Genomic DNA, 18,316 nt, shown 5'->3' with positions numbered 1-18,316 from the left:
GTTTCACCAACAAGTTGAGGTTCATCCAGTTCCCAGGCAGATTTTTAAGAGAAAGTACCTCTGAAAAAGCCTAGTGCCTATTTATGGCAGAAAAATGTCTAAAATCCTGCCTAAACCAAATCATTTAACTTTTGATTAAAGTGAAGTTCAAGTTTGATTAAAGCAAAAGTCCCCTACAATAAGTTTAGTGCCATTAAGGATGATTTATGTGCATAATTCACTGTTCTATTCATCTGTTCTGTGCACTACTGGTAAATATGAATTTTCAATTAACAATTAGAAATGGATTAACACTTTTGCCTGCCAGTGGTACTTGAGCTAACACTTGAGCTTTGTTGCACTCATGCAAAGCAAACCTATGAGTGGTTTTTTTCTGGGTTCAGGTTGATGATGCGCTTCCTTCAAAGGTCAAAGAGCATTCAAAAATGCGTTGGTACATTGTTATATCTGAGGGAATTAATAAATAATGAATATACAGGGAACTTTTCTTCTAAACCAAGTCTTCCTGGAGAATTTCTAGTTTTTAAAAATATGTATAAAATATTTGAAGTGTTAGAGGAGCAGTATTGCCCCTGCAATGTGAATCATGGAATGGTTTGGCTTGGAAAAGACCTCAAAGATCTATTAGTGCCAAAAGAGGACCAAAATCAGTGTTTCCTCCTTGACACTAAAAAGTGTGTATGTTGAAAACTTTCTAAACCTTGTTGACAGTGCAAAACTTCTCTTTATTATGTACAAGCTCATTAATTCTTTTAAACCTCCTGAAGAAACTATTTTCTATTTAATTTATACTTCCTGCACCGTGGCACCTTGAAAATCATCCAGAGCTCTCAATGCACAGTACTGTAACGAAATTCTTTCCTATTAACATTTTTCTCCTTTAATCATGTGCCATAAAGAGTTTTACTTTCCCCTGGCAACTTTTAAGCTGTATGGATGTAATCATTAGAGTGAGTGATGACATCAAGCCAGGCTGACATGGTGCCATTGATTTTTACTAAATAATGATATGATGAGCTGGAAGAAGGAGTTTTATTAGTCTTAACTCAGCAAGGATTGATTGGGGAGAAGAAAATGACCAATCTGTATCTCAGGTTGCTGCAGGTATAAGAAAATAAGTGACAGCTGCAGAAAAGTCTATAAATCACAGGAAAAATTATGATAAAAATAAGAGCTATGAACTGCCCTTTAAAATTTCACTGGATGGCAGAGAAGAGTCGAAGAGACCTCAGCCATTTATCTCCATTATGCCTGGGATCCTCCGAGAATAGCAAAGTTGACGGATGATGCCATTACCTTTTTTTTATTATTTTTAAATGGAGGCAAGATAAGGAGTGGTGTATAAGTGTTACTTTCAAGTCATTAGAGGGTTGAGTCTTTGAAAGAATTCCTTGATTTAGCCAATGAAATAAAGTGTCTTTTGCTTTAGCTTTCTGTAGGTAATGTATTAAACATCGGCTTTTTGGAAACAAATCTGCTTGTTTGCAGTTTCTGAAGAAAAAAAAACCAGTACTGGGAAATATGTTTTTTTATTAATCAGAGAATCACAGAATGGTTTGGGTTGGAAGGGAACTTAAAGATCATCCCATTCCACCCCCTGCCCTTGAGCAGAGACACCTTCCACTATCCCTGGTTGCTCCAAGTCTTGTCCAGTCTAGCTTTGGGCACTTCCAGGGATGGGGATTCCATATTCCAGTCAATATTCCAGTAATACAAACCAAAGCAGAGACTGAATTTATTGCTCTGATGCCAAAGAATGTGAAAAAGACCAAAACGAAATAATTCCTACCCAGGTGCATCAGAAGATACCAAAGTGTTGGTAAGAAAGGAATTTTTAGAGCCATTTCTTTGCCTGTTATCTACACTTGGGCAAATATCAGCTTTCCCAGTGGCAGTGTGTTTGTATTCCATGGCAGTCTCAACCTGGGAACTGTTCCTTTGATAGGATCTGGGAGCTCATCACAGCCCTCTTCTCTCCAGCCACCATCCTCACACAAATTTCCATTTCATATACATCAGAGCTCAGCTCTTGGGGGCTTTTTGTGGTTAATTGGTGCCCTGGGCTCTGCTGGCACAGTGAGGACATTTTATGTTCTCCAGAGTGGTCAGGGCCGAGCTCTGCTGAGACGCTTTGGTCAGCCAGAGGGAAATTCCTGAATATGATCCATGCCCAACATCTGAACATGTTTGGAGCTGCAGATGCCCTCATCTACTCTGATTCTCCAGAGAGAAGAATTTACAACGACAACTCAATGCTCACACAGGATCTGGGCTGTTGGATTTTGGACTTTTTCATACTTTGGCACCACACAACCATATCCAAACCCCACAGTTTTTTGTCTTTTGCCAGAGAGGTGCAAATTCTCTGCTTTTCTCTCTGTTCTAAAATCAGCCTCTCCGTCAAAGCACCTCTTTGACAAGAGGATTTCTGGCTGTTCCTGGCACATCAGCTGATTTTCTTTGTTCCAGGCCTCACCAGTGACTGCCAGGCTATTTCCTCAGAGGTCTGTTTGTCCCTTTTCGTGCTGGATGTGTTCCTGATCACCTGGTCAGGGACACAGGATTTGCCTTTTCCCGTCTCTGTCTCACCCCACTGATATTACTAAAGGAGATTTGGATGAGAACAATTCCTTCATGGAAAGGGTTGTCCAGCCCTGGTACAGCTGCCAAGGGTAGGGGTGGCGTCCCCTTTCCTGGAGGAATTTAAAATCCACGTAGATGTGGCACTTGGGGACATGGATCAGTGGTGGCCTTGGCAGTGCTGGGGGATGGTTGGACTTGGTGATCTCTGAGGCCATTTCCACCCTCAGCGATTCTCTGATTCCTCGGGGTTAATAAATTTTCTTACCAACTTTAAGAAGGAATCTATTTTTCATCTCAGTCCTGAATGAAAGGAAGGTTCAGGTCCTACTGAAAGATTTCCTTATTATCCCTGAGGAAAAGATTGATCTCCTGGAGCTACCCTAAAACCTATCCCTAAACTGGCAGGTTTTGCTCATGGCAGGGGATGGCACTGGGTGATCTTTAGGGTCCTTCCTAAACCAAACTGTTTCATGATTCTATGAAAATGTATTTCCTGTAAGTGGAGCTCTTAGGAGTGGAATGTGGCTTTAGGTGCATTGTTCAAGAGATAAATGCTCTTTATTGCTTGGATGTTGTCTTATTTCCCACCTGGATTTTGGATACTTTGACTTTCAATTGCCCTTCCAAGTTAAACAACTTTGGCAAGACTGAAGAGACTCATTTCTCTGTTTTTTTTTTTCCTCCTCTAGAAATATATTTTTAATTTAGAGTCAGTTCTCCTCTTAACCTTCTCTTCAATAAATTAATTAAGCTGACTGGCTCTCAGATATTATGTCATGGTGGCACATGCAGATATTAAATAATCTGATTTTTTCACTCAGAGCTTGTGCACTTGAGCTCATACCAAACTTGCACTCCTAAATTCATGCTGGAAACCAGCACCCTCTGTAGTGATCCTCCATTTAGAGAGATTTTTGTAATCTCCTCCCTAGTTGGTTGTTAAACAGTTTGTTAAGCAATAAATAGATTTGCAGAATGTTAATGCTTAAGCTCAAGCATCAATCAGCATTAACATATTCTGGCAAAATTAAAGCTTTCCTGGCCTGTCCTCATTTTATCCCAAATTGGCTTTACCAGAGCTCCCTGCCACCCTGGAAGAACTTCCAAAGGAATGAGCAAAATATCCTCTGGTGGCACTTGCCACTATTAAGTATTGATGAAGAACATTGTTATTGTTTTTATTGTAATAATACATTTTAACAGCTAAAAAATAACCCAAATAATCAGAAAACTCCAGAAGATGTCTTGAAATTAGATTCTTTCATGTAACTGTTGGTCATTGAATGGAATTTTTGTCCTTATACATATTTTAAAATATTTTTGTGTCTTGTTTTTCATGAATATTTCAGGCAGTTTTTGTTTGTCCCTTTAAATAATTTTTTTGTTGCCCTGGGGAGTCCAAGAGGGATAAATCCATGATTTAATGAGGAGTAGTGAGTTGATGGCATTTTTTCCCTCCAGTACCCCAGACTCTATCTCCACCCTCTGTCCTTTGCCAGGGGGGTATCAGGACATCCATTTCCTTTTCCATTTCATCTCCGCAATCCTGACACTTGATGGGAATCCTCAGAGGGGCAATCTGCAGCCTGGTGGCAATCCTAACACCAATCCTGATGATTTCCAATTTTTCTTGGATTGCAGCTTTTTGGGAGGACTCTGTCTGCTGGTGTGGATGGACATGGGTGTTGGAGAGTTTTGTTCAGACATGGCTTATAGAAAAAGGCCATGATCATATACAGCTGGTTAAAAAGTAAAAGGCAGCTGTAAGCAGCAAGTTCTCAGGCTTTTTCCTTAAACAATAAACACCGTGTCCTTTGCTAAGTGATGAGAAAAACATGGTGGAAAACATGGAGTCCTTGAAGGGTGCTCAATAACAAGTCAACAGCAGGATGAGAAAAACAAGTATTAGCCTCAACAAGAAACCACAGGTATTAACAACAAAGGAGGGGTTGGCATGTAATCTGTAACCAATGATGAGCTCGGGTTTTGCAATATGTATGAGCTTAATTAACACTACTATAAAAGTGTGTAAGCTGGATCAATAAACTGGAGATCAATGTTCATCAATCGGATGTGGTCGTCTCCCTTCACCTTCCTCACATGGGAAAGTGAAAAAGTTGGAGTTTCTTAAGCAAAGTCAAAATTAACACATTTTGTTCCAGCAAAGCGTAAAGTTGGGATCTTGAACACAAAATTGGGAAGAAGGGGAGAAAGGCAGTGATAACAAAGCTGCCAATGCAGCTGCAGAAGTGCATGTCCAGAGAATTCTTGATGCTAAAGCTGCTCTGAGGCTGTTGTTTGAGTTTAGGGAATGATCCACAGCAAAGCTGGCTGGAGAGAATGGGAATGGGAATGGGAATGAGAATCAGCAGTGGCTTCCCAGGACTGCAGTGCCAAACCAGATCTGGGCTGGTCACCTGAGGGGACAGTTGTAACCTCTCTGCTTTGGCCCAGTGTTTTGTAGTTTTGCAGGGAGAATCCACCCTATATTTTGCAAATTTGTACATGAACAACTTCATACATTGGGCCTTTTGAAGGGGTTACACATATCAGCAGAAATATCACAGAATCCTGGTGCCAAAATTGCCCATCCAGCCTGGTCTTGAACTCCTTCAGGGATGGGAAGTCCACAAACTTTCTGGGGAGCCTGTCCCAAAAATAACTATTTTTCTTGATAAAATCAACATTTTTCTGGGTAACCATTTGCATGGTCCAAAATCAGAGGTTTTTAAGAGCACCATGATTACAGATTAATTATTTAAGGTTTGACATCTGTATTTGACTATTGTGTGATGGAACAAAATCATAAAATGCTCATATTTCATTTCCATGACATGTAAAAGAAGATATCAGCATTGAATCCCTTTAGGACTCTTTAACCAAAGACTTGGACTCCCTAAAACTCCCTGCTGAGTGTGTATGGCAGAAACTGTGCTGAATTTACTGGGAGGTGTCCCATGGCAGGGGGTTGGAATGAGATGAATTTAAAGGTCTCTCTCAACCCAACCCAACCCAACCCAATCCAACCCAACCCAACCCAGCCCAACCCAGCTCAACTCAACCAAGCCCAACCCAGCCCAACCCAGCTCAACTCAACCCAGCCCAACCCAACCCAACCCAACCCAACCCAGCCCAATCCAATCCAATTCAATCCAATCCAACTCAACCCAAGCCAACCCAATCCAACCCAGCCAACCCAACCCAACCCAGGCCAACCCAACTCAACTCAACCCAGCCCAACCCAGCCCAATCCAATCCAATCCAATCCAATCCAATCCAATCCAGTCCAACTCAACCCAAGCCAACCCAATCCAACCAATCCAACCCAACCCAACCCAATCCAGCCCAACCCAACCCATGCAGGGATTCTGTGGGATGGGGAGGTTCTGGACCTCTTCCAGCCCCCAGGGAAGGAGGGAAGCTGATCCCCCTGCCTTGTGTCCCCCCAGGGATGCGGCAGGGGAATGACGTCGGCACTCAGTACCGCTCGGCCATCTACACCTATTCCCAGGAACAGATGGCAGCTGCCCTGAGATCCAAGGAAGAATATCAGAAGGTAACACTGGGCAGGGGGTGGAGTGGTTTCAGCTGTGAGCACAAGGTCGCAGATGGCACCAATTAACACAAAATCACTCCCTGTGTGTTGCACTCTCCATGCTGCTGTTGCAGCTCCTCAGTCCAATGCCCAACTTACATCATAGTTGCTTTAAATTCAAACTTTTAGGAATTTTTTTATGGTGTGAGTAATTTTATAACCATGCAGAAAGAGAAATAGCTCCTTGTGCAGAGATATTTTGAGTCTCTTCTACAGATTTATTTAATGTGGGTTCACCAGAACAGAAATCTGTGAACTTAAAGCTATTCAAACTTCTCTGGACCCCAAACCCTGAAGGGTGAACCCAAAATCCCAGATCCAAGAGTTCCTGAACATTGCTGATCAATCACTGAGCTGGATAACTCAGGATCACCCACCTGATGCTTATAAGATGTTCTATTAAGCCTTTCCATAAATGTCTTGGGTGAGGTGTGACAGCCTGTGACTTATTGAGAGTGTTTGTTGTGACACAAGGATTTGTGTGAGGGAACATCCACCAATTCCCTTTCTTACACTGAGTTTTTCCCTGTTTTTTGGGGAGAATGGATTCTGTCTCTTCCCTGCCACTTCGTTATTTAAGTAAAGGCAGAGGGATTAGCATCCTGCAGTGCTGTTGCACTGTGGTGCTGCCCAGTGCTCTGCAAAACCCAGATTCTGCAGCAGAAAAATATTAAATTATTCTAATTTATATGACAAAAACCTCCATTCACCTGGGATATCAGGGCAGTAAACTTTAATGGTACCAAAAGACAACCAGTGTTCGTTATATTTAATTATACAATCACCTCACAGGTGTTATGTTAAGAACCAGGAATTTGGGTGAATATTTGATGTGAAAAGTAAAAAGCACTTTTTATATCAGCCAGAAGGCCCCAAAAGGCAGCAGATTGTTTTTTACCAGTGTGGGTATGACTGGGTGAGCTCCTAGGACTGGTTGCTACTTGAAATTGGAATTATTTTGAGTGCAAAGAGGTCCTCAGGACTGCAGGTAAGTGATTTCCAGATCTGATAACTGTGTGTGTAAATGAAGTGCTCAATGACTTCTATTTGTTTCTGATAGGGGTAAGTCACTCTTGCAGGTGTTTATCTGGTGGTTTTGGAAGACATTTATCATTCAAAAGTTCTTTTTACTCATTATTTACCTCAGATCCACTGCTTTTCCAAATTCCTTTTATTCCTTTCCTTTAGCATCTGCTGACCAACATCACCCTGCAAATCTTACAGCTTTAATTTGCTTTCCCAACTCTATTATCCTCTGCTGTTATTTGTCATTAAATAAATACTGACATGAGAGCAAAATTGCCATGTGTGAGATTGCAATATGATATTACAGAAATTTCCATCATCAAATAGATTTCCTTAATGGCACCATTTAAAATTTACCTACTTTGAAAAGTGTGTGTAATTAGTACATTTATATAATTAGGCACAACTGTAAGTGAGCGCATGTAGAGTTTGTTTTTGCACTGAAGTGGGGAAGGAAGGGACGGTGTTGCCAGCTAAGGAAACCCAGCAAATATGTACTGAAATTCCTCAGGGATGTGTGTTTCCCATGTATTATTAACAACAATATCTCCAATATTATCTACTGGGGTATTGCAGGAGCAGTGGAATGGCTGTGTGGGAAACACACTGAGCAAACAATTTGTTCAGGAATCCCTTTTCATATTAAATGCTGTGCATTCCATTATTTTAATGTAAATGTAATACAGCCACTTTCCTTATTATTGCAGCAATTTAAAATAAATATCAAGCTTTTTCTGGCAGTGACACATGCCAGATAATCATGGATAAAAATGTGGGAATGGCACAATTTTTTTTCCGTGATAAGCAGTGCTGCCTGCAGCAAGGGAGGAAGGACTAACAAATATTACAATAACAGCAGTGTGCATGGGTGACTCCAGCATTTTTTGGCACTGAAAAGGAAGAAAAATAAAATCAAAATGTCATTTATTTTTTTGTTCACTGAATAATTGTGCATGTGCTCTTAGATGTGGTTTGAGCTGAGGGCCTGAAAGAGCCCTAAAAATGGCCTTGAACCAGAAAATGATGGGTTTGCTAGATGAGGTTTGGATTTTTTTCCTAACTGGCTCCTGGTGTCCAGGGAAGGGAACGGAGCTGGGGAAGGGGCTGGAGCAGCAGGAGGGGCTGAGGGAGCTGGGAAGGGGCTCAGCCTGGAGAAAAGGAGGCTCAGGGGAGGCCTTGTGGCTCTGCACAACTCCCTGCCAGGAGGGGACAGCTGGGGGGATTTGGGCTCTGCTCCCAGGGAACAGGGACAGGACAAGGGGAAATGGCCTCAGACTGTGCCAAGGTGGGGTCCAGATTGGATATTAGGGAAAAATTCTTCACAGAAAGGGTGAACAAGCATTGGAATGGGTTTCCCAAGTCAGTGGTGGATTCCCCATTCCTACAGGGATTTAAAAGCTGTGGATGTGGCACTTGGGGACATGGATCAGTGGTGGCCTTTGCAGTGTTAGGAGATGCTTGGATTTGATGATCTCAGAGTGCTTTTCCAACCTCAGTGATGCTGGGATTCAATTTTAAGTGACAATAATCAGATTTATTACCTGGGTGTGAGTGAGACCCTCGGGGTATACCCTGAGCCCAGGTATCCTGCAAGGTAACATCTATTTTGAGCTGTGGAACTTGTTGCTGATTCCTGCAGCTGCTTTGAGAGCTGAGAAGTGGCAGCAGAGCACTGAATTCACATCCAGCCATGGGGCTGGAGCTGCTGAGGGAGCTGAGTGCAGGAGTCACAGTCTGCTGCTGGTGACAGACTGTAATACAATAGTGCTGCTGCTAAACCGTGACACAATGGAACTGTAATCAGAAAAACATCAAATGAGGGCCAGGCCTTGGTGAAATCACTGTGAATGAGCAGCTTTGCCTGAAGCTGAGGTTTTTTAATACAGGTGAACCTGAGGTTACTCAATTTTCAAGACAGTTGCTCAGCTGGGTTTAGTTTTCAAATGAATTATTGAGGCAATTGTAATCCAGAGAATGAAATAAGGGTGGGAAGAAGTTTGTATTATTTTCTTTTTTTCGGAGTCAGACCTTGCAGTTGTTCTGTCAAGCACTAGCACTGGGTTGTAAGGCTCTGACAATACACTGAGCGTCTCCCCTTCATGGAATCACAGAATGGTTTGGGTTAGAAGGGACCTTAAAAATCATCCATGAGCCATGATCAGGGACATTTTCCCACCATCCCAGGTTGCTCCAAGCCCTGTCCAGCCTAACCTTGGACACTTCCAGGGATCCAGGAGCAGGTACAGCTTCTCTGGGCACCCTGTGCCAGGGCTTCCCCACCCTCATAGGGAACAATTCCTTCCCAATATCCCATCTAACCCTGCCCTCTGGCAATGGGAAGCCATTCCCTGTGTCCTGTCCCTCCATGCCTTGTCCCCAGTCCCTCTCCAGCTCTCCTGGAGCCCCTTTAGGCCCTGGAAGGGGCTCTGAGCTCTCCCTGGATCCTTCTCTTCTTTCTTCAGGTGAGCACCCCCTGCTCTCCCAGCCTTTGGACAGACATTCTAGGTGAATGCATTCCATGGAATCAGGAACACAAGGAATTAGCAAAAGATGCAGCAATCCCTGCTGCCCAGCAGACACTGGGAATCTTCCATCAGCTTTCTGAGACATGATGTGGGAGCGAACCAGCAAAACCCTCAGGTGCAAAAATAAGGCCTTTACATTTGTTATCAAGGAAAGAGATTGAAAAGCTGGAGTTTCCTAAAGCATTCCAAAAGCAATGAGCTTTGGAGCAGTTTGACCGTGTTCACAGGGGTCTCAGGTTGAGGGAAGAGATGAGGATCTGACTCCATGTTTCAGAAAGCTTGATTTATTATTTTATTATATATATATAACATTAAAACTATACTAAAAGAATAGAAGAAAGGATTTCTTCAGCAGGCTGAAGAATAGAAAAAGAAGGAATGATAACAAAGGTTTGTGGCTCGGACTCTCTGTCCAAGCCAGCTGGACTGTGATTGGCCATCAATTAGAAATATCCAACATGGACCAATCACAGATCCACCTGTTGCATTCCACAGCAGCAGATAATCATTGTTTACATTTTGTTCCTGAGGCCTCTCAGCTTCTCAGGAGGAAAAATCCTGAAGAAAGGATTTTTCATAAAAGATGTCTGCAACAGAGCAGCAACCTGTAAGGAGGTGAAGTGCTCAGGATTGTATTTGTCAAAGCTGGAGGCAGGGCTGTTTACAGACCTCTGGGATCTGCAGTTCTGAGTGGTTAATTCCATGAAGGAATGGCTGGCACTGGGAATTCACAACCTTCATCTGTGTTTTATCTGACTGCTGTGTGAAATTAGAGCAGGCTTTGCCTGGGAGATCGTTTTTCATGTGATTTTTGGCTGGGAGAAGTTAAACAGCTCTTTTAAAATGAGATTGTTTTTATTAAAGCAATACAATAGTCAATAAAAAAATAACACCTGCTTACTCCTCTTCAAATTATGTCTAATTCAGAGCTTTATGTGTCAAATTATCTCTGCTTCACTCTGCTGTGAATGGCAAGGACTTGATTCCTGATTGATAGTGGTGGCTCTTGTGGAGACAAGCAAAGCTGATCTGATAAGCTGAGCCATTCTTTGGGTTGTAATCACTTTTCTGTGCTGCAGACATACCCTTTGTATGTTCATGCCTCTTGGAGAAAGCTGCATTTGGCTATGCATGAGGAGTTTTTGTGTGAGCACTTGTGAACTCTTTTCATGTTACTGTAACTGCGGAAAATTTGACTTTGCCACTCTGATAAAATTCAGGCACCTCACATGGGGGAAATCTCTCAAAACTAATCCTAATCCATTTCTTGAAGACAGTGGCAGCAAGATAAAAGCATTAATGGCATGAATTTAGGATGAACTTGTGGATGTGTCTACCTGGACTACAGCAAAGCCTTTGGCAGCATCTCCCATGGCTTATTCCTGGAAAATCCAGCAGCCATGGCCTGGGCAGGTTCTTTATGGGCTGGAGTAAGGACTGGTGATGGCTGGACACAGGGAGAGCTGGGGAATGATGCTGCACTTGGTGACAACAGCCCCTGCAGCTCCAGGATGGGGTAGAGGGGCTGGTGAGGGCCCTGGGGGTGCTGCTGACATGAGCCAGGTGTGCCCAGGTGGGCAAGAGGCCAAAGTGGCAGCTCTGGAGTGGCAGCAGGGCCAGGGCAGTGCTGTCCCCTGTGCTGGCACTGCTGGGGCACCTCCAGTGCTGGGGACAGCTCTGGGACAAGAAGGACATTGAAGGGCTGGAGCATCTCCAGGGAAGGGAACAGAGCTGGGGAAGGGGCTGGAGCACCAGGAGGGGCTGAGGGAGCTGGGAAAGGGGCTCAGCCTGGAGAAAAGGAGGCTCAGGGGGGACCTTGTGGGTCTGCACAACTCCCTGACAGGAGGGGACAGCCAGGGGGGTCAGGCTCTGCTCCCAGGGAACAGGGACAGGACAAGAGGAAACGGCCTCAAGCTGTGCCAGAGGAGGTTTAGTTCGGACATCAGGAAAAATTTCTTAATGAAAAAGGTGATTAGGTGTTGGAAGGTGCTGCCCAGGGAGGTGGTGGATTCCTTAAAACCCATTTCATTCCACCCCCTGCCATGGGCAGGGACACCTCCCACAATCCCAGGTTGCTCCAGCCCTGTCCAGCCTGGCCTTGGACACTTCCAGGGATCCAGGGGCATTCCCTGAGGCAGAAAATTGCCACCATCCCATGCTGAGTGCATCCTGCTACTCTTCCTGTTCCCCAGGAATGCAGCACATGGTTCTTGTTTTTATTAATGCTGAGAAAAGCAAGATTTTTTTATATATATAGCTTTCAATTCTGCATTTATTGTCTTCACTTGATAAAGGCCAGGCATTTCATTTGGCCCTTTGACTGTTGCAAATGCACCTGATGCTGTATTTGGATTTAGAACTAGGAAGAGCAGGATGAAACCAGACTTTGCATTTTGCAATCATTTTTTCATCTGGGAGGTCATGGGGGTCACTGAAGGAGCCATTTGCTTTATTGCACTGGGAATGTGAAGTTTATATTAGACATTTAAACTAATGCTAGAAATTGCCCTGTAATAAACTAATGTAAATATCAAATGGATTTGACTTCAAGAGTGGGTTGTAAATAAAACATTTCCTGCTTTGTGTGGCTTGCCCTGTTCAGCCTGCCATTAATGTAAAAACACACTGGATTTGTGTAGACATCCCATTTTCATGTCCTTAGGCATATAAATTCTCAATCTCCAGGGCAGATCCTCCTGTTGCTTCAGAAAATGAAGATTTTAAAGGGCTGAGCTGTTGTTTGAGGGGTCCTACCCTGTGTGACCTGGCCTCCAGTTGGAAAAGTATTGGAATGTGCACTGATACCAACACAGAGGTTAAATCTGTTCCCATCAGCCTGGAAATGTTCTCTAACATAATTCAGTGGTATCTGGGGTGCTTCTGAAGAGCTTCTAGTCCAGACTTTCTACTTTCTAGGTCTTGATTATGCATCTGTTACAGCATTCTGAAGGTGTCACAAGCACATTAAATGTCAGGTGCATAAATGTGATGATGACCTGAGTAATGGTGGTTTAAGTGAACACGGGATTTACAGGGAATAGGATGGAATTTCTTTCTCTTCAGGAAGCTCTCAAGGAGTTTAGTTTAACTGAGAGATTAGTTAGGACGAGGACAGGATAAAATGGAAAAAAGTCAAAGTAAAAGGAACATGATGGTCATTAGCTGGTGCTGTTCTTTGGGTTAAACACAGCCCTTAAAACTGACCTAAGGAAAAAATTTTCAAGAAATAAACCTGAAGAATCATCTGCAGATGTGTTCAGTCTCATCATGTGTGAAAATGTTGTGTCTTAATTCTGCTCTTCCCTTTGGATCATCCATGTCCAGCTGAAGGATAAGATTTGAAGTGGGGATCTCTGCATGGACTGAGAGGGGCAGAGAGATTGGCCTGGTTTGAGGTTTCCATACACATTAAAAAATTCAGGAAAAAGCCTTTTTTAAATTGACATTTCTAATGAGCATGGGAGCATTATTTCTGCTCTCCAAACAGTTTGTTTACCCCTAGTGCTGAACTATGGCATCCAAGAACACTCCTCAAACCTCATTTTCTCAGGGACAGAAGTGTGCCTGAACCAGGATTCAAATGAATGCTCATGGAACACTTTCCCCACTGTTTACCCAACTCTGAAACACTCTGAAAGGAAAAAATGTATCTGAGCATGATGACACTTCAGGGAAGTTCTGAGTTCCACAAAGCTCTCATGTGGAAATGGCACATACTCAACATTTATCAATTATCCTGCTCAGGCCTCTGAACATGGACGGAGGAGGGTCTACTTAAACACTCAGGTGCCCATGATTTGATAACCAGATGGTTGATAGCCAATTCTGTTGACAATTCATGTCTGCTGAAGTTGTTTTCCAGCTGATGTCTCAAGATTCCCTCAGAGGACCCAGTGCAGATCATCCATAAGCTGCAAATCCAGAGCAACACCCATTGGAATCCATGGAATTACTTTGGATTCCCAGTAATGCAATTGAGATAAAAATCTGGCCCCGGAGTTTTGTACCTCTCAGTATTTTTGTTGCCCAAAGAGCTGTCACAGGATTGTGTGTTTTATTTTCTGTATGAAGTGTGCATCAAAGAGAACTTTCAGCTTTGGGGAAAATAAGTCAATGCTTCCTGAAAGGAAAAATCAGAGGATGCTTGAGCCAGCAACATTGTCATGTCTGGTCTGATCTAATGTTTTTCCTCCTTTATTAACTTTCACAAATCCCCTGTAGACTGGTCTTTCCTTTTGTTTTATCATGGAAACACAGAATCCCAGAATGGTTTGGGTTGGAATGGACCTTAAAGCCCATCCCATTCCCACCCCTGCCATGGGCAGGGACAGCTCCCACTATCCCAGGTTGCTCCGAGCCCCATCCAGCCTGGTCTTGGACAATTCCAGGGATCCAGGGGCAGCCACAGCTTCTCTGGGCACCCTGTGCCAGGGCCTGCCCACCCTCACAGGGCAGAATCTTCTGTCATTGGATGTTGTCCCTCATCCTTTTCTCCCACATTTTCCCCAGTCCTCTGATTTTCCACTTTTTTCCCTCAAGCCTGTTTTTCTGAAAATCCTTCCCTTTTTTTAGTCCTTGCAGATAAGATAAACTTGTATTTTTTCCAGCTGACACTTACTAGGTGTCATTTGCTCACTGAACCTGAAAATGAATCCGACTACCCAACATAAAGTGGACAAAATATGTTTTCTCTTCCTGCTGCCTAGAGCATCCCAAGCTACCTTCTAGGGCAGGGCCATGGAATTTTGTGCAGGAAGAGTCATCAAAGAGTGAGAAATCACTTTCAGTGAATCCCTGCTTCAAGCCCCAGTATTAAATCCAGTTTTTAATCCTGACCTTTCCCTGAGCAAGCAGCCTCCTATGGATTTTTGGGGTTAATGTACTTCCATCGTGGCTTCTCCTTTCTCCTGTGCTTTGGTTATTTTTAGTTGGCTCAGTTAAACCAGGTCTCTTTCAGGTTTTAAAGGAGTTGTATTTAAGGTGTTCACAGAAGAAAAAAACTCTTTTTCACATCAAGACATCAAGACCCTTTGTGAGGTGATGGAGAAGGGCAGGAGGAAGAGCTGTATCCAGACAATGGGTGAAGGTGGAATTTTGGATTTTTTCAGGGAAGCCATGGAGGCAGTTTGAGATTTACCTCCATTCCAATGATCTCAGTGGTCCAGGACAGTAACTCTGACCTTCACATGATCTCCCAGTTGTACCAGCACTAATTTTAAAATTATTTCTAGGCCTTGATCACTGCAATTCACAACAATTCTGGTGAAAGTCCATCTTAATCCAGTTTTCATTCCCTAATTTTTGCACTTTTTTTTGCACTTCTTTTTTTAATTAAAATAATTTTATTATACTTAATCAAACACAAAATATTCACTGCATTGGATCTGCAAATTTTCCTGTGTCAGCTGAACTTATAATAGCATCAAAGACAGATGTTGGGTTTATATTTGACCTGTTTTCTACAAAAACATTGATTGGCACTAATTTTATTCCCTATCATTTGAACGTTATTTCTTTTTTGGGGGGGCTAGATTTTTTTTTGTTTGTTTGTTTCATTTGGTTTTGTTTTGTTTTTTTTTGTTTTAACCCACATAAAAATTGGCCCAGTGTTGTTTGTATTTTCCCATTTGAAATGCTCAGGGAACTGGTGCTCATTCACTCTTCTAAAATTTTCAATATTAATAATCTATTAACTATGTGAAACCCACATTTTCCTTAAAAAGCTAAAAAATTAGACAAATTTGGCTTTATTGGCCAGTGCTTCATGCTGAAGGACACCCAAACGTAATGGTTTTTGCACTCCTTAAAGGTATTTTCCAGATATTTCTAGATAATCTAGATATTTTTAATATGGAAAGCACAATAATTAAATTTATATATTTATTTATTATTTAATAAGCACTGTTGTATTTACCACAAATGGCTGTCCTAGAAATTTAGAAAAATCAGTTTTCTCCAGCAATGGCAACTTTCAGCCCAAACCAATGAAGTTTTGTGGAGATTAAAACACCCAAAGAAAAATTATGGGGAAAAAAAAAAGAGGAGCTGGAAAATTGCAGCGAGGCATTGTAGCATTGCTACACACATACATACACAAATGTGCACTTTTAACATCATCATCATTTTATTTTCTGTAACATTTTTTATTTTTATCTCAATCAGCTAATTATATCCTGGGTGGTGATTTTTCATCCAGCTCTTTTTGCCGTTATATGTATGCGGCTGCTATTTTATGTGCCAACAATCCTAGGAAATATATTTCCCCATTATCCCGTGATCTATTATCACAGGAAAAACCTTCAGCGCGAAATTAGGGGGCTTTTCCAGGGCTGGAGAAATCCTGATTTCTTTCATTGCCCTCTAGTGGGCTCGAGCTCCTCTGCAAGGGCAGGGAATGAGGAGCTTTCTCCTTCTCTTTGTGCCACACAAACCATCAGGTTTTCTGTAATTTCAGTTGTTTGTCATATTTTTGTGATTCCTGGAGCATCATTTCACGGATGAGATAGAGCAGAATTATCCTGCTGGGGTTTATAAATGATGACCAAAAGAGGATTCTGTGCTTTGTGTGTTTTGCTGTGGGAAGCTGGAGATGGGCATTTCCCAAATGAACATTCCCCAAGTGAGTTTTGGGGAGGACACTTGTATATGTTGGGCTGTCAGTGAAATATTTACAATCTGGAGAGGCAGATATCAGGTTTTTATAATTTTTTGCTGTTGTAGCTGTGTTGCATTGTGAATTCATCCCACACTCCAGCTGAAGGAGGGCTTGGCAATTGTTCCATCCCATTTATTTGTGATTTATCGTAGAATCCTAGAATGGTTTGGGTTGGAAGGGACTTTAAGGATCATGAGCAGGGACACCTCCCAGGTGTTCCAGGTTGCTCCAAGCCCTGTCCAGCCTGGTTTTGGAATATTACAGGGATCCAGGGACAGCCACAGCTTCTCTGGGCACCCTGTGCCAGGGCCTCACCACCCTCACAGCCAAAAATTCCTTCTCAATATCCCATCCATCCCTGCGCTCTGACACTGGAAATCCCTTCCCTATGTCCTGTCCCTCCATCCCTTGAGGCAAAGAGATGAATTGTGAACAGCAAGGTCAAAGGAAATCAAACACGACTCCAAACTGGTTATTATTCTTTTTTATTTTGAATTAGCAAACAATTTACCAATGTATAGTATATCGTAATGCATTATGGCTTGCTGCTCTTATAAAGTGAGTGACTTTTTGGTGTAAAATCCCTGTTTAATATATGTTGGCTTCATACAAAGTTGTATTTCTGCACTGTCCTGGAAAGAGAGGAGGGGAAAAAGCTCTAAAGGGCATTTTGGGAATGACAGCATAATTCTGTCTGAGATACTTGGGATAGGTCAGGTATTAATTTCCATCATGAGGAAATCACAGTGTTCATCAGAGAGCAGAGCACGAGGGAGTCAAGCACCTGTGCAAGAGGCAAAAGCAGGATTGTTTAGAATCATGAAATCATGGGATTTTTTAGGATGGAAAACCCTCAGAAATCATCAAGTCCAACCATCCCAGCACTGCCAAGGCCACCACTGACCCATGTCCCCAAGTGCCACAACCACATGGATTTTAAATCCCTCCAGGAATGGGGACTCCAGCACTGCCCTGGACAGCTCTGCCAGGGGTGGGCAACCTTTTTGAGAAATAAATTATTCCTAATATCCAATCTAAACCCCCCTGGTGCATCTTGAAGCCATTTCCTGTTGTCCTGTGTGACGGATTCACCGTCCACAAATGATGGCTCTGTGTCCACTGGTGTGATGGGAGTCACATTTGCTGCCTTCCAGTGGATTGGAATCTCCCTGGTGTGACAGTGGTCACAGGGGTTCTTGGATGAGGGGAGAGACGAGAATGTTGATTCCATGTTCAGAAGGCTTGATTTATTATTTTATGATATATATATTACATTAAGACTATACTAAAGAATAGAAGGAAAGGTTTTTCTCTCAGAAGGCTGGCTAAGAATAGAATGGAATGAATAACAAAGATCTGTGGCTCGCACAGAGAGTCCAAGCTAACTGGTCTGTGGTTGGCCACTAATTGTAAACATTCAAGATAGGCCAATCAAAAATCCACCTGTTGCATTCCACAGCAGCGGATAATCATTGTTTACATTTTGTTTCTGAGGCCTCTCAGCTTCTCAGAAGGAAAAATCCTAAAGAAAAGGATTTTTCACAAAAGATGTCTGCGACACCCTGGCTTGCCAGGATGTTGGGAAATGATGGAATGTGGTTCAGGGAGTGCTTCTGGCAGCTCCCTCAGCATCTCTGGGTGGATCCCACCCCACCCCATGGGCTTGTAGCAGGTTGATGACAGCCTTGGATTACAGGATTCATTCTGCTCCCTGTTTCTCTCTGGAGAACAACTGGTCTGATTGTTAAAGAATGAAGCAAAGAAAACATTAAGTCCCCCCCACCTGCTCCTCATCCTTTGCTGCTCCATTCCCCCTGCATCCAGCACAGGGTGGAGATTTGTACTCTGTGTTTGCAGATGTGCATTGAGAGCAGCAGGGAAAAAAAAATTCCTGCAGCTTTGCGCTTTACTTCAGGAATGACTCACTCCCTC

General features: G+C 42.8%; 1 protein-coding gene across 2 annotated transcripts in view; it reads left to right on the top strand.

Annotated features, from left to right (window-relative positions):
* The window catches only part of MSRA (methionine sulfoxide reductase A), a 240,447-nt gene that overhangs the window by 151,312 nt on the left and 70,819 nt on the right, over positions 1–18,316 (top strand). For both annotated transcript variants that reach the window (XM_058801816.1, XM_058801817.1), the window contains exon 5: positions 6,033–6,139. In XM_058801816.1, coding sequence (XP_058657799.1) covers positions 6,033–6,139 — 107 coding nt within the window. The remainder of the gene's footprint in view (positions 1–6,032; positions 6,140–18,316) is intronic.

The sequence above is a fragment of the Ammospiza caudacuta genome, chromosome 3 (assembly GCF_027887145.1).
Source record: "Ammospiza caudacuta isolate bAmmCau1 chromosome 3, bAmmCau1.pri, whole genome shotgun sequence".
NCBI classification, from domain to species: Eukaryota; Metazoa; Chordata; class Aves; order Passeriformes; family Passerellidae; genus Ammospiza; species Ammospiza caudacuta.
This window is presented reverse-complemented; position numbering and strand designations above follow the sequence as displayed.